We start from the raw sequence: 15,411 nt of genomic DNA, 5'->3' as shown, positions 1-15,411 counted from the left end.
GGTCGAGGGGGTGTGTGGTTTCAGTGTTTCTCTTTTCGTCTCTTGCTAGACTGGTCCATTTTAATGAAGGATTTATTTCCGACACAAGGCTCTTTTAGACTACACCAAATACTTAGTATATTTTCTGCGCGAGCGGAAAGCCCAAATAAAAATTCAAGCATGTAAAATTATGATATGGAAATGCGTGTGTGTGATTGCATTGTAGTGGTGTGTAGTGTTCAGTTCGCAGTAATGCTGGTGTTGGCTGCCCTTAGGTAGAGTCGCCCATCGGGCTCAGCGCATGAGCATTACCCATTCCATCCAAGATCGGTGCCCAGGCGACAAGAGAGGCCTCGTCAGCTCCGTCGCAACTTGATTGTATACCTGTCGCCACCGGGCGGGAGCACACAAACCAATTCACGTTTCTGAGGGTGAAGCGATGCTCTGAAGGGCTTCTCCATCCCGTCCATCGCAGGCGTATCCAACTTCCTCGTGCCAGGCACTGACGTCGGCGCTTGGGCCCTCGATTCGGCCGCTCGGCCTGGGTTGCGCAGCACGCAGGTAGTCATCAGCGCACCAGCCTCGCATTACGTCTATCCTCGTCTCTCCTGCATGTCCATTTTACCCCAGCTTGCCACAACCCACGCTGCCACCTTAACCCCCCAGTCTCACCATCGCTGGGCATTCACGCCAACGGCAACTCATCGCGCAGTCGATTGCTTGCGCCCGTTCCCATAAGTGGCACGTCATCCGCCCAACGCTACCGCTACCGTATACCTCAGCCACTCTCTGGCGACGTTCCCTCCCGACAGCTCCGACCCTGCGACATTGCAAAACCCGGGGCGGAAAATAGACGGCCAAGATGAGTAAAATCGCGAGATCGGTCAAGAACGTCACAAAGGGCTACAGCCAGGTCGAGGTCAAGGTCCGCAATGGTACGCCGTGTCCGTCGAGCTGTACACACGGCATAGCTGACAATCGCAGCCACCAGCAACGACCCATGGGGCCCGGTAGGGTCTGACATGGCCGAGATTGCACAGATCACCTTCAATAGGTACGGCGACTGCATCGTGCGTCTGCGCCGAGCTATGCTAACTGCTGCCCAGCTCGACCGACTTCTACCAGGTCATGGACATGCTCGACAAGCGCCTTAACGACCGCGGAAAGAACTGGCGCCACGTTCTCAAGTCGCTCAAGGTGCTCGACTACTGTCTGCACGAGGGCTCCGAGCTCGTCGTGACGTGGGCGCGCAAGAACATCTACATCATCAAGACACTGCGCGAGTTCCAGCACACGGACGAGGACGGTCGCGACGTCGGCCAGAACGGTAAGCGCGTCCCGCTGTGCGCAAGAGCACCTTACTAAGACGACTGCAGTGCGAATGGCCGCCAAAGAGCTGACGTCCCTCATCCTCGACGAAGAGCGACTGCGCGCCGAGCGAGCCGACCGGAAATCATGGAAGTCGCGCGTCACAGGCATCGAAGAGTACCCTCCTGGCGCCCACCACGGCTCCGACGGCGGAGAGCGATCGGCGCGCCCACGCAACGGCGAGCAGCGCCGCAACCGCAGAACGGAAGAGGAAGACCTCGAGCTCAGGCTGGCGCTCGAGGCGAGCAAGAACGAGGCCGAGGAGGAGAAGAAGCGCCGCGAGCGCGGAAACAGAGCCGAGGAGACTGACGACGACCTGGAAAAGGCCATCAAGCTGAGCAAGGAAGAGGAGGAGCTGCGCCGCAAGGAACTCGAACAGACTAACGCCGACCTGCTGTTTGGCGAGACGACTGCGCAACCAAACGCCTACCAGCCCATGGGCAACAACCAGGGATACCAGCAGCAGGGCCAAGTAGACTGGTTCGGCAACCTCATGGACCAGAACCAGCAGCAACCTCAAAACACTGGCTTCCTCAACACCGCGTACGCGCAGCCTACGGGTATGCAGCCCCAGCAGACGGGCTTCCAGAACGGCTACGGCGTTTACGGAGGCTTCCAGCAGCCCCAGCCTACCGGCTTCGACCAGTTTGGCGCCCAGCAGCAACAGCAGCAATACCTGCAGCCGCAGCACACTATCCAGCCGCAGCAAACCGCATTCACCAACAACCCGTACGGCCAATTCGGCGGCTTTGGCGACATGAACCAGCAGCAAATGCAAATGCAACAACCGCAGCAGCAAGAGCAGTCACTGCAGCCCGGCAGCCACAACCCATGGGCCAGCAACAACACGCAAGAGGCGCTCAAGCCGCAGCCCACGGGCTCAAACAACCCTTTTGCGCAGTCGTTCAACAAACCCGTGCAACAACCCACGACGTCGTTTTCACAACCGAGCCTGAACACGCTGAGCGAACAGAAGACGCAAACCCAATTCAACAACACTCCCTCTTTCAACCCGCCAGTATCGCCGTTCCAGCCACAACAGACTGCTCAGCAACAGCAATCACATGTTCCCCCGCCGCCACAAAAAGAAATGGATCCTACCGCCGCACGCCTCAATGCTTTACTCGCCACGGGCGAGGGCCAAGATACATTTGGTAACGTGGGTAACATGCGTATTCCAGCCCAACACACTGCGCCGGGTACTTTTGTGAATTCTGCGGGCTCAGGGTTGAATCGTGTGAATGCGAATGCGACGGGAAATAATCCGTTTTTGAATAGTCAGTTTACGGGGATGCCGCAGCAGAATAGGTTGATGCCGGCGGTGACGGGACCAGTTGGGGGTGGGTTCGGTGCGAACCCGTATGGCAGTGCGAACCCGTTTGGGCAACAGCAGCAGGGACAGCAGCAGGGCAGGCAGGGTGGGGGGAATAATTTGATTGATTTATGAGAGGGTGGTGAGGATAGGTGATATGAGGGGAGAAGGGGGAGAGATGGACTGGTGGAAGCTTGGCCCTGAGTACTTGAGGGCTTTAGTCAAGTCCTCGTCCTTCTCAATGGTTCTATTAGTTTTTTCTTTACGAATTACTAGGGATCATAGTAAGGACTGGGGGGATGCTCGAGGCTAGAAAGGATGGAAATGCGTGAGTCGATTTGGATTCCCCTTTTTTGTTGTTATTGTTTTTTCTACCCACCTCCCTCTCGACCACAACGTCGCTTGTGTAAACACACATAGTAGATGAGTGCTGCGAGCAATCATGTGTTGGTCACTGGGTGGTCAAGTGTAGATAGTAGTCTGATGTGACAAGCGTTCAACCCATGTCCAGGTCGAGAGAGAATAATAGTTAATTTTCTGACTTCACGTTTACTGCTCTCGTGATATGAATGCAGGAATGCAAGAAAAAAACAAAGTGGGAACGCATTCACCTCGAGCAACTTCTTTCACCATGAATAACTGAAGCTATTGTACCAAAAGACATGTGAGGTGTGCTTGATGCGCACTAATGTTTGCTCTCCGTCCCGACACCTGGTCCGCCGCGCGCTATCTTCGCCAGACCCCGCATTCACCCGCTCCTCCGCGTCGCAAACCCATCTGGCGTCGCACTCTTGCCGAGCCCGGAACGCTCTTTTGGCGACAACCTATTGTCGCGTTGCTGTGTTGGTTTTTCACTGCGACTGGAAATGTTACCTTGTCCTATCTTTTAACTTCTGATGCCACATTCGAGTGGACTAGCACCACTACAAGGTTATTGGTGGTTGACGCGTACGGCACACTATCACGACGCTACTGCTTGACCGACTTGAACGCGTCACAGTCTAGCCAGCCAGCCAGCCAGCCATCTTCCAACGTGTGACCGGACGTATACAACGTTCGCTGTATCGGCTTCGGTTTTTTTTTTGGAGACATTTACCTTGTCCAGGAACATACACACGCCGTTTCCTGAATCCTCTTCCCAGCAACGCTCCCTAGGACGCACGTAGATTCCTACCATGAACACCCGCAAGCGCACCGCTCGACCCCCGGAAGATGAACAGCAAGAAACGCGCTCTCCAAATCTAAAAAAAATACGCACCCGCTCGACATCCTCACACCATGGCTCTGTCCGCGAATCCAAAGACGGGACTGCGCATAATACCGCGCACACCCGCAGTGGACTGCTCACACCGGAAACAAGCACGTTGACGGAAACACAACAACCATGTGCTACAGCTACAGATACCCCAACGACGACGACGACGACGACGACGACGACGACAACGACGCCAGCGCCCACCTTCCCGTTCATGAAACTCCCCGCCGAACTCCGGATCCATATATACCACATGGCGCTTGTCCGCGAAGACGCATTGCTGCTGCATGCCGACCGCGCGCTGGAGAAGATGGAGGATGAGGGGACGATGTTGACTGCGTATGTGGGGGCGCGGAGTAGCTCGTCAAATTCTGCTACCACGGCGGCGACGACGACGACGACGACGACGGTGACCACCACCACTACGTCCTCCACCGCCCCATCCACCACCGCCCCCGTCCCTCCAACCCGCGAAACTCTACTCCCCAGCCACGCATTCCTGCACCCGCACCGCCCACGCACCCTCGGCCCTATCTCCATCCCCCTCCGCGACCCCATCGTGCCCGCGCTCCTCCGGCTGAACAAGACTGTGTATCGGGAGGCCCGCCAAGTCCTCTACAGCGACAACGTCTTCACCCTCTGCCTCACCAGCGGCATCCACACGCTCTCCACGCTCCACCAACGCTCCCGCAGCCTCATTAAACACATCGTCCTCACCATCCCCTCTCACCACGACATTCTCGACGGGTTCGCGGACCTAGTCCGTCTCGGGCTGCGATACTGTTGGGGATTGAAAACGTTTCGGATTATATTACAAGCGAGTTTACCGGACGATGGACGGGTCGCAGGCGCGACGAGTGTGTATGCGAATGCGTTTCATATTCTGAGGTGGTTGCCGAGGGGGTGTAGGGTTGCGCTTGAGGGGAATGTGAGTGAGGCGGTGAGGAGGGTGGTGGCGGAGGAGGGGAGGTTGCAGAGTGTGTTGGATGAGGCGAGTTATTTGAAGAGGCAGCATCAGATGCCGGAGAGGCATTAGTCCTTTGGATTGTGGTCTTGATGATATGATGGAGGGTGGCGTTGGTCTGCTTAAGAGCGAGTGTTGTCTCGCTTTGTGTTGGGATCAGGAAGGAACGTGTACCTTGGGTAAACTCCTTTTTCACAGGCATTAACGGTTCTGGTAGCTACCATGTGCCTACGCTCTTGAAGAAGTCGCTGTGTCGTTACTTCGACATGGCCAGCTTCGTGAAGTTTGTCGTAGCCTGGCAAATGCCATCACACCGCCTGACTACAGAGCGATTCGTTGGAAAAGCTCATGTCATATAGACCGATTGTGCCTCCCTGTATACTCCTTCTCCGGCACGTGGCGAGTGACCTTCGCTCATAGGGCTGCATAGCGCGGCCAACGTGACGTAAGAAGTCGAGATCTTTGACCGCGATCTCGACACCACAACGCCACCCTGTTGTCATGTCTTAACAAGATCTGATTAACGCCCAGCTTGCCTCATCCGTTGCGGCGTCGAAATGGCGGCGTGAGATCCTCCTCGTTTCGCACCTGCTTATGCAGCGCCTAGCTCCTACCGCTACTGGCTAGTGGCTTACGAGGTACCATCTCAGCTCAACATTTGCCCTGGGCTACCAACTTCGCATTGCGGATACGGTAACAAAACGAGAGAAGATTGCTCGATGCCAAAAATGGACACCAGCTACTACATGCGTTACTCGTCATCGCACCTCCACACGCCCTTTGTTTGTCAACACTGCCGCCACAGCAATTCATGCTGATGAGCACATCACAGCAGCCGCAGTGCCGTCAACACCGCTCTGCTTGCTCGTGACCGTTTTTTTCTCAAACCCTTCAGCTCGGGTCGCACTCCCGCGATGATTCAGCTGTTGAGGTGGGGAGCAGGTGGGAGATCTCTCTCCCGACTGCTCCGCCGCTCTTATCCATGACCCAGCGACGCCTCAGCCCGCATCACGATTTCGAGATGATTCAGCCGTTTCAGACTCGTACCCTGGAGATTAGTGCGCCATATACGGAAACACGTCGCCTTGGGCAGGGGAGCAAGCGGGCTCTGTCGCACAACGTTGCAGGCAGTCATGACTAAATCTTCAAAAGAAATACTCATGGGTTTGAAATCTTCAATGATCACATCACTATGCTGTGCGGCGGATTTCAAAGTCAAGGTTGACGGCAGAATGATCGAGTTTGTGCGTTGCTCGCCTCCGCCACTCATTGGGTGCCGTTGCTATTCTTGTAGCGTTTACTCAGCAGTGCCCAGGAAAAGCAGCGGAAGTGGAAGCCGTAGCCCTACCTCTATCAGATCAACGTCAACGTAAGGTAAAGGCCAAGCTTTGTTAACTGCTTGGATGTAACCCTGGCCGTGTACAGTTATGGACTGATCGGCGGCTCAAAAGCAAGCCTTTGCCAACGCTTTCGGACACTATCGAATCCCATTACTCTGGTTGCGTTGACGTACCTTCTGACGCCATGGATCTTTCTCCTAACATCTCATCGCCACACTCGCTTTCGACAACAGGCGGACGACCGAGGCGAGCGGCAGTGAGCGAGGAACCGGCGAAGAAACCCAAGAAACCCAACAGCGAGATACGGAAGCAGCAGAATAGGATAGCTTCACGCAACTACCGTACGCTACTTCATGAGCCGTCACTTGGTGACGATAGCTAACACGCACGGCGTAGGGGAGAAGCGCAAACGCAAGCTTCAGTACCTCCAGCAGTTGATCAACGATGATTCAGACAGCCACCAGGACGCAGAACCCTCGCCAGAACAGCACGAGGTGTACCCGCGCTCCTTGTCTGCAGACTACCAAGTCGCAGGCCCGAGTTCATCCCCGTACATGCTGTCGTCCGACCGTACTTTGAGTGCGAGCAGCGCAGTTGTAACACAGGCTATACTGGCGGCCACCGTCGCCTCTTTCGACACGAACCATCTCGCAACAGAGCAAGCATATCCTTCATATCAACCTACCTGGAACGCGCCCATCTACTCTCCGCCTCCACCAGCGAACATCCCCTGGAATATGCCGCCCGCGTGGATGAATACCCTCACGTATCCTCTCCAACCTACTACCACAACCCGCCCACCCATGTACCGATACAACACTCACCCAGCACATTCAACATATCAGCAAACGCACATACCATTACCCTCGCATCTCCCCCGCGAATCCTTCTCGAGCGCCGATATGTATAGCTACGGCGCGGACTATACACAGCACAGCCAGACATCTAGCAATCCCAACGTGAGTCTGCCTACTACCTCGTACCCGCCTTATCACCAGGGGTATCACCATTCTACCCCGCATTGAGGTTCGGAATCCTCCCTCTTCCCGAGCCTTCTCATTCGGCTGCGAATAGCAAGGCGCATAAGCTGACATGTACATATCTAGCATGACGTGTTTGGACACGATGCCTCGCTTTTCGAACACCTAGTGTACATCTGAAACATGCGTAGATGCATTCTCCGCGCGACGCGAACTTGCAGCTGAGCTACGTCTGTAAAGTACCAGTGCAAAGACAGTGAGACAGACCACGCTCGGCGCCAGTATACGGTCTTGGCTGCGCAACTTCTCATCTAAGCCGGGAGACCCAGCACAGAAGAAGAGAAATAGTTGCAGTTCTACGATCCTTTGGAATGAGTATCTTACCCCATCAGGCATGTTTCTGCGTGCACAGCTTACGCCAAGACTACTTGCGACGCTGGTAGCATGGCACCACATCACGATATCTAGGACCGCAGCCACGCGGTCTCTAGTCACGTTGCGGCTATCCGGATTGGGACGAGCAGAAAAGAGGGGTATCTTGTACTGCGGTATGCATGCTTATGATGATTGTCGAGGTGAAGAACTGTTGCTGTTGACGAAGAACGATTTTGCTACATCGGGGCGTAAACCGGGAAGGGGGGTTTGGGTCAGGGACTGACGTGATGTCAGCTGACCGTTTCACTCCTTTCTGCACGGGTGTTGCCCGACTTCAGGGGGAAGCGAAGGTAGTAGCGTCGCGTTACCGCTGCTGTTGTTGGTGTTGTTGGTGTTGTTGGTGTTGTTGCGACTATTCTCGTACGCGAGTACACGTGCTGATGTTGAAACATGGTGTGAGGTCTTAGACGTTTGTTAGAGTGAATAGGTATCAAAAGTATTTGACTATCTAACCTATATAACTACCTTGGTCTCGAGCTGCCTTTCGTGTACTGTGCAAGACAAAGCCGCAGACTCATGTCTGCTCTAACAATATCTTCCAATCCTCCTAAACCACCACCGTCCCTGCTGGCAGCCGGTCGTGCATCGCATCAGGTATAAAATCTGCACTCACCATTCGCCTAAGCCCATGCGCTGGGGCGGCCAGATTGATGTTGTTTGTCGTCGTTGTTGTTGTCGTTGGATTCGAGTAATCCTCATATGAGTCGACTCGCTTGAGCGCAGGGCTGAGCTGCTGCTGCGGCTCGGGCGCTACGGCTGGAGTTAGCACCACCTACGAGGCCATGGCAGTATTGTGAGGCTGGCTTCGCGATTGCGATGACGAGGTTGGTTCTACCGATTTGAAATACTGCACGCACACAAACAAGTCAGTGTGCTGCGCTGGACAGGATCTCGGGCGTGATTTGGCTCTTTACCTTGACCGTTTTGACTTTTAGTTCGAGCGTCGCTTGCTCGTCGGCGACAATGGTGGCTTTGGGGTGTAATTGGAGTGCTGATAGTGTCCACATGTGGTTGACGCCGCCTTCGATGCTTTCACGAAGCGCTATCGCTTTCTTTGCACCCGTAGCGATGACGATAACCTCGCGGGCCTGTGTAGCGTTCACGAGATCAGTTCGATATGCTCAAGTCCACTCTGGTCGGTACGTATAGACCCAAGCGGCCATGGAGACTGTAGAGTAGTTGCGGATGGATACGAGGAAAAAAGAAAAAAAGGAGGTAAGCTTACATCCACCACCGTCCCCACGCCCACCGTCAACGCTCTTTCCGGACATCTCTCTCCCGTCCGCTCAAAATCCTCTCCATTAACTCTCCGTGTATCTTCAGCCAGCGTCTTCACTCTTGTCCGCGACGCCAACGAGCGTTGTTGGCACCGACTGTGGCAAATCCATAGCTAGCGGTATGTGCCATGTCCTCGTACGCAGGGCAGCCACCAAGGCCACCATTGCCAGTAGACAAGAAACGGCCAGTCCAATTGGTCGGAAGCCATGTTTCGAGGAAGATTTCGGATTGGTTGCTCGTAGCCACTTTCATAGTGATGCGACATAGGTCCACGGAGACAACTTGGGACGACTGTCCACACGACGCGGTTTCGTACTCTGTTGGCAGCGAAAGATTTGTACCCGCTACGACATATTGGGCGAGGTAAAACTTCAGCATTTACCTCCTTGAGCGATTCGCCGGTCCTCTGGCAGGCCACGCGTGGATCTGAAGTAAAGGCACGCTGGTGGAAGGGTTCAGTGGCGAAACCCAAGCCTGGTAGAGAAAACCAGTAAAGTAAAGAGATTTTCATGTCAACTTGGGCGCGATGTAACAGTCATTCACAAGATCGAGTGGCATTGCGAAATGGCCAGATATAATACGATGAACATATGACCAGATTGGGTGCAAGCCAGGGAAGTTACAGCACCCACTTCGGGGAAATTCTGAATCCCTGTCGATCATGAGGGCGTCATGATTCAAGCTGTGAAAATTATAGTAAACCCGCTGGTAGAGTTAACAACCATAATTGTACTGAACATGGTCGTACTAGCAAGATGATAATGAAGTCGCATACTTTTGTATGAATCTAGTATCAAGACGCCACTGCAACGTCCGCGAGGTGGGGCTCCACGTGTCATGGTGCTCGCGCTACGAGTGACAAAGACAAGCGCAACGCCAACAAAGTGCAGCTTACTCGTTCACAACCCTTCATAGGTTTGGCCTTTTCAAATTCGAAAGCGACGGAATCTTATCAGCGGCCGTGACGTCTGGAGATATGAAGCATAGCTAATATTGGCATTACGTTCGCGATGTGATCAGAGATTTGGTCCGTGCGGATATATGGCGCATCGGTACTAGCGCAGTTCTACTCCGCTTCTCCTGCTTCCGTTCCTAGGTAGTATCGAATCTATGCAGGCTCTCACTTCGGGTTCCACTATTCGTTCTCAAGCTTCAGAAGTGCCAATGATTCTGTCAATTAGGAACTCAAGCAGCTGCTAGGTTAGCATCTTCCCTTTCCGAACCTAGTAGACTTACCCCTGTCGCCGGATCTGGTCTTTCGATAAACGTTACGGCTACGAGAACGACCACCCCCGAATGCAAGATCGCGTCAAGAGAGGAAGTAGCATCGCAAATACGACTCTAAGAGATGATCCTACTGTATCATCTCCGCTATCTGTTAGCGCTTGAACAGCGGACATCGACAGGAATCAGCTATCATGTGATCTTTCTACTGCGTGCGTTTAGAAAGTGCGAGTAGTACTTCTAGAGTCCCTCTTCACACAGGGAATGCCTGCATCACTACACGATCCTTTGTCATGTCCGTTTCCATCTCGCAGCTTAGCTTCGAGCACCATCGACAGCCTTTTGGGATCGCTGAACGAGAACCTCGCATTTCCTGGCGATTCGAAGGAAGCGTCATCGACTGGACGCAGCGAGCATACGACCTCGAGATCCAACGCGGTACCGATGGAGTGCCGAAGTTGTACAACGTCAATGCCACGGATTCTCTCTATGCGCCTTGGCTTGATACTGCTCTCGCTTCCGCCGAATCTGCGCGCGTCCGTGTGAGAGCACATGGCGAAGAAGGACAACCATCCACCGATTGGTCTACTTGGTGGTCAGTCGAGACTGGACTGTTGGAGACCTCAGTCTAGGGTGAAGCGGCCCCAATCGCGGCTGATCGACCAACCGAGATTGACGCCCCAAAGCGACCGGTATATTTCCGTCACGACTTCGATATTACTGGAGCCATTATCTCCGCTCGTTTGTACATCACAGCACTCGGAATTTACGAGGCAGAGATCAATGGCGATCTTGTCGGCGACCGTGTCCTTGCACCTGGATGGCAATCCTATGACTTCCGCCATGTGTACGATACATACGATGTCACAGATCACCTTGCGACCGGCAACAATGCCATTGGTGTCATAGTCGCTGAGGGGTGGTATGCTGGCCGTATGAGTCATCAGGGAGGTGTTCGTAACATTTGGGGCGATACTCTGGGCGTACTGGCACTATTAACAGTCACGACTGAGGATGGCATGCAGCAGTTCGAGACCACGACTTACGGATGGCGAGCTTCTCTTGGACCTATCATTAAATCGGAAATCTACAACGGAGAAAAGTACGATGCGCGACAAGAACTCGGACAAGGATGGTCTTCACCAGGCTTTGATGACAGTGATTGGTTGGCTGTCCAGCAACTACCGGCACTCAAGGGTCGACTTCCTCCTGCGGACGGCCCTCCGGTGCGAAAGCTGGAGGAAATCAAGCCCATCTCGGTCTTCAAATCTCCATCTGGGAAGAACATCGTCGACTTTGGTCAGAACTTGGTTGGCTGGCTGCATTTGAATTTGACTGGACAGTCAAGCACCAACATTACGCTGCACCGTGCAGAAGTTCTCGAGGCTGGAGAATTGGCTTTGGCACCACTACGCAACGCTTCTGCAGTTGATCAACTGCTCTTGCCTGTGGATAGTGACCTCAAGATCTGGGAGCCTCGATTCACATTCCATGGTTTTCGGTTTGCCCAAGTGGACGGCTTTGATCCATCTCTTGATCCCAACTCCGTGGTGGCAGTCGTGGTGCATAGCGACATGGAGCAGACAGGCTGGTTTGAATGCTCGAATCCGCTACTGAACAAGTTACACAGCAATATCCGATGGTCGATCAAGTAGGATTGCCTTCTCGTTGCTTCAGGGTTTCTAGCTAATGTGATCCAGGGGCAATTTCTTGAGCGTTCCAATGGACTGCCCGCAAAGGTAAGATAAGATCTTAGGAGACTACTGAAACATTGCTAATCACACCATCAGGGATGAGCGTCTAGGCTGGACAGGGGATGCGCACAACTTTGGCACGACCGCAGACTACCTATACAATACAGCCGGTTTCTGGAGAGGATGACATAAAGACATCTGGTCTGAACAGCAACGCATTGGTACTATGGTGCCACCGTTCACGACCCCTGTCGTCCCAATCACCGATCTTGGAGAGCCCGCTGCGGTCTGGGGAGATATCGTTGTAGCCAACCCATACAACTACTATCGGGCTTTCGGTGATCTCGGCATGCTTGCAGAGCAATATGACAGTGCTAAGGCATGGATAGACAAGGGAATCTCCAGGAACGAAGTCGGTCTATGGAATCGGACCAGCTACAATTTTGGCGACTGGCTCGACCCAAAATCTCCATACAACAAACCCAGCGCCGCGACCACCAACACGTACTTTGTCGCTGACCTTTATCTTCTCCACGTCACCAGACTGCTTTCGAACATAAGCACTATTCTGGGCCATGGCGATGCGGCAGGGACCTACGAACAGCAATTTGTTGATTTGCTTCAAGAGTTCCGCAAGGCGTGGGTCTTTGATTTTGCCACTCTTGCCAACAGAACGCAGACTGCGTATGGTCTGGCGATATACTTTGATCTCTTTCCTGATGCACAGGAAGCGGAAGAACCAGGCCTGATTCTGCGCAAGATCGTAGAAGAAAACGACTACCTGGTCGGTACTGGATTCGCAGGAACTCCTTCCTTGGGCCCCGCATTGAAGAAGATTGGCGCCGCCGATGACTTCTACAAGATGTTGCTACAGACCAAGACTCCGTCCTGTTTATATCAAGTCATAATGAATGGAACAACGACGTGGGAGCGCTGGGACAGTCTTCTCCCAAATGCCACAGTGGCTCCAGGAGGCATGACTTCGTTCAGTAAGTTCTTCGCTATGAAATTCATGACCGAGCTAATATGGTTCTTGTAGACCACTACTCTTTCGGTTCTGTCGCTAGCTGGATACACACCAACATCGGTGGCCTGGAACCAGCAGAGCCAGGCTGGAAACGCGTCAGTATCGCGCCAATTCCTGGTGGAAACATCACCTTCGCCAACTCAAGATATCTGAGTCCATATGGTGAAGTCACTGTGCGATGGCATTTTGAGCTATCAGAGGAGTTGTCTGTTCTGCACAGGAATGGATTCTACCTGGAAGTTCGACTACCGCCAAACACCAAAGGTACTGTCATTGTCTCACGTGGAAGAGAGGGTGAGGTGTTGAAGTTCAGTGATCCTGTCGATGTTGGTAGCGGATATCACTCGTGGTTTGTTCCTGGCTATAACTCTCCTTGAGCGATGTTCAGGGTTCGAGGGATGGGTACGTGGTTTTACAAATGGTAGATTGAATCGAAATTGCTTCCTATGTCAAGACTCTGAGCTCCTGCGCTTCGCATCACAACAATAATCCTTGATTGAAAACCTTGCTCGTCAACCAGGATTCCTCTCTTGGCAATTTTCTTTGCATCTAGTAGTATTTTGAACTCGTCTGCTTCCGACTGCCTTGTGACTTTTCAAGATAGACGAAATCTGGGAACTCATGTCTGAAGACGGTTGTATTACGTGATGAAAATCACTCATCTCTTTCTCATCATCAAACTCACGACCGCACTCCTTTGGTACAGTCAATAGATTGGCAGTATCTCTGAGAGAGGGGTGATAACAGAGTCATTGGTGGGGATGGCGCTCCCAGACTAACCCAAACTGATCAACCGAGAGATACCTAGGTTGCATCCGACTATAGGACAGCCAATCTACACCGCTCCTATGCCGAGATGCAACCGGTATCGTAGATTCTGCACAGACATACCGCATTAGCGTAGTTCGGCGATAAGCTTAGCCCTGTGGAGCTTTGTCGGGACCATCCATGCAACCATGCAACCTGCTGCAATCTGCAGCGACCCCAGATTCTTACGAGATAGCGGCAGACCAAGCTTTTGTAACAATGAAACAGTAGCATGTCACTTTGCGCTGCGGAGAGCTGCACGATCATCAGGCCTAAGTTTTATCTGTCACGCCCGAGATTAGCGATTCGGACCAGAGATTCTAACTCAATGCTACAGTCTTCATAGAGCTAATCATGGTAGATGGATGACGATTTAAGTGACATTGGGCCACTGCCGCTATCTTAGACGGAACCGAACAACTACATGTCCGATACTGTTGTATATGAACGGACTATTGCTTTGGACTCAATTATAGCCTACGAGCGAATTTCATCGGCGATATTATTATTCAGTATGAAGGAGACACTGTTTGCGCTCTCCAATATCCTGGCCATAGCTACTGGCGCCGTATCTTCCCTCAGAAGTGGGCTGCATGAGCCAGTGGGTCTCGAACGACGGTCTGAATACGAGGCAGCAGCGGATACATGGGCTCTCGAGAAGTTCACAAGTCTGGTGGGCTTTGGAGATAGCTACAAAGACGATTCAAGGCTTGCGTCCTTTGTCTACAACAACAACACAGCCCCACCCGTGGGCTGGGTGAATCCGGCGGTAAGTCAGCATTTCACTCACACATATTCGACCGTACGAGTCTAAAACATACCACAGAACTACGAATCAGCCAGTGGCAGAAGATCCTGGCCACAATATGTGGCCCAATACACGGGAGCAAATGTGTACAACTACGCTGTGATAGGCGCTGTGTGCAGTAACGACATCACTCCACGCTGGTTTGCGTACACCAACGCGCCGTTCCCTGCCGTCAAAGAATATGAGATACCGGCATACATCGCAGACTCGCAACACGTCAACCAAAATGGCACGAAATTCATGATGAACCCACAAAATGAGACTGTCTACAGTATCTTCATTGGAACAAACGACCTCGGCAACTACGCTTTCATCTCTGATGCTCAGGTCCTCGGTACGACTATTGTCGATTACATCGAATGCGTTTTTGATGCCATTCAGAGCGTGTACGATAACGGAGGTAGATACTTCGTCTTACAGAACGTGGCTCTCCTTCACCTCGCGCCGCAGTACGGACTGCCTGGCAAAGGCGGATTAGCAACCACAAAGAACTGGCCAGACAAACCGGATAACATCACTGAAATCAGCTTCAAAATGCTAGAGTACGTTTTGATGGTTAATAAGATCTACGAGTACCAGACCCCGTACTTGGTCAAGATTGCAAAGAGGTTCCCGGGTGTGAATATCGCCGTCATGGACATCAATGGCCTGGTATGTCACCTTCAGTTCTTGTCTGTTTGCAGTAGTCTAACACTGCGATAACAGTTGACCGACATCTACGACAAGCCTTCAGAGTATCTGAATGGTACCAGTACTCTCAATGTGACCGGCTACAGCGACTCAGCTGAGACGTCACACCTGGACCCGGACAGCTTCATGTGGTACGACGTTCTGCACCCAAGCGAGCAAGTTCAACGTGTTATCGCTTGTGAGTTCGTCAACGTTGTAGGAGGCAGCAGTAAGTGGGCAACCTATTGGTCTGGTTAGACAGTACTTGAGC

General features: G+C 52.8%; 5 protein-coding genes across 5 annotated transcripts; all 5 read left to right on the top strand.

Annotated features, from left to right (window-relative positions):
- Window positions 1-612: 612 nt before the first annotated feature.
- Window positions 613-3,181, top strand: ACET3X_002081 (uncharacterized protein). Its single transcript, XM_069447444.1, has 4 exons — window positions 613-914; window positions 964-1,033; window positions 1,086-1,306; window positions 1,356-3,181. Exons 1-4 carry the CDS (start codon window positions 842-844, stop codon window positions 2,792-2,794), a joined length of 1,803 nt encoding a protein of 600 aa, XP_069312323.1. The 5' UTR covers window positions 613-841; the 3' UTR covers window positions 2,795-3,181.
- Window positions 3,182-6,402: 3,221 nt separating this feature from the next.
- Window positions 6,403-7,378, top strand: ACET3X_002080 (uncharacterized protein; the record flags this gene model as incomplete). The annotated part of the gene is made up of 3 exons (XM_069447443.1): window positions 6,403-6,559; window positions 6,615-7,177; window positions 7,325-7,378. The coding sequence occupies 3 exons, from the start codon at window positions 6,403-6,405 to the stop codon at window positions 7,376-7,378; spliced, it is 774 nt and encodes a 257-aa protein (XP_069312322.1).
- Window positions 7,379-10,687: 3,309 nt separating this feature from the next.
- ACET3X_002079 (uncharacterized protein) lies at window positions 10,688-12,016 on the top strand (the record flags this gene model as incomplete). Its single annotated transcript, XM_069447442.1, has 4 exons — window positions 10,688-10,730; window positions 10,775-11,786; window positions 11,836-11,874; window positions 11,926-12,016. 4 exons carry the CDS (start codon window positions 10,688-10,690, stop codon window positions 12,014-12,016), a joined length of 1,185 nt encoding a protein of 394 aa, XP_069312321.1.
- Window positions 12,017-12,055: 39 nt separating this feature from the next.
- On the top strand, window positions 12,056-13,233 carry ACET3X_002078 (uncharacterized protein; the record flags this gene model as incomplete). The annotated part of the gene is made up of 2 exons (XM_069447441.1): window positions 12,056-12,818; window positions 12,869-13,233. 2 exons carry the CDS (start codon window positions 12,056-12,058, stop codon window positions 13,231-13,233), a joined length of 1,128 nt encoding a protein of 375 aa, XP_069312320.1.
- A 944-nt stretch (window positions 13,234-14,177) lies between these two features.
- Window positions 14,178-15,398, top strand: ACET3X_002077 (uncharacterized protein; the record flags this gene model as incomplete). The annotated part of the gene is made up of 3 exons (XM_069447440.1): window positions 14,178-14,432; window positions 14,490-15,122; window positions 15,177-15,398. 3 exons carry the CDS (start codon window positions 14,178-14,180, stop codon window positions 15,396-15,398), a joined length of 1,110 nt encoding a protein of 369 aa, XP_069312319.1.
- Between the last annotated feature and the right edge of the window lie 13 nt (window positions 15,399-15,411).

Source organism: Alternaria dauci, chromosome 1, assembly GCF_042100115.1.
Source record: "Alternaria dauci strain A2016 chromosome 1, whole genome shotgun sequence".
In the NCBI taxonomy this organism is placed as follows: Eukaryota; Fungi; Ascomycota; class Dothideomycetes; order Pleosporales; family Pleosporaceae; genus Alternaria; species Alternaria dauci.
The sequence above is the reverse complement of the archived record's forward strand: the minus strand, read 5'-3'. Positions and strand labels throughout refer to the sequence as shown.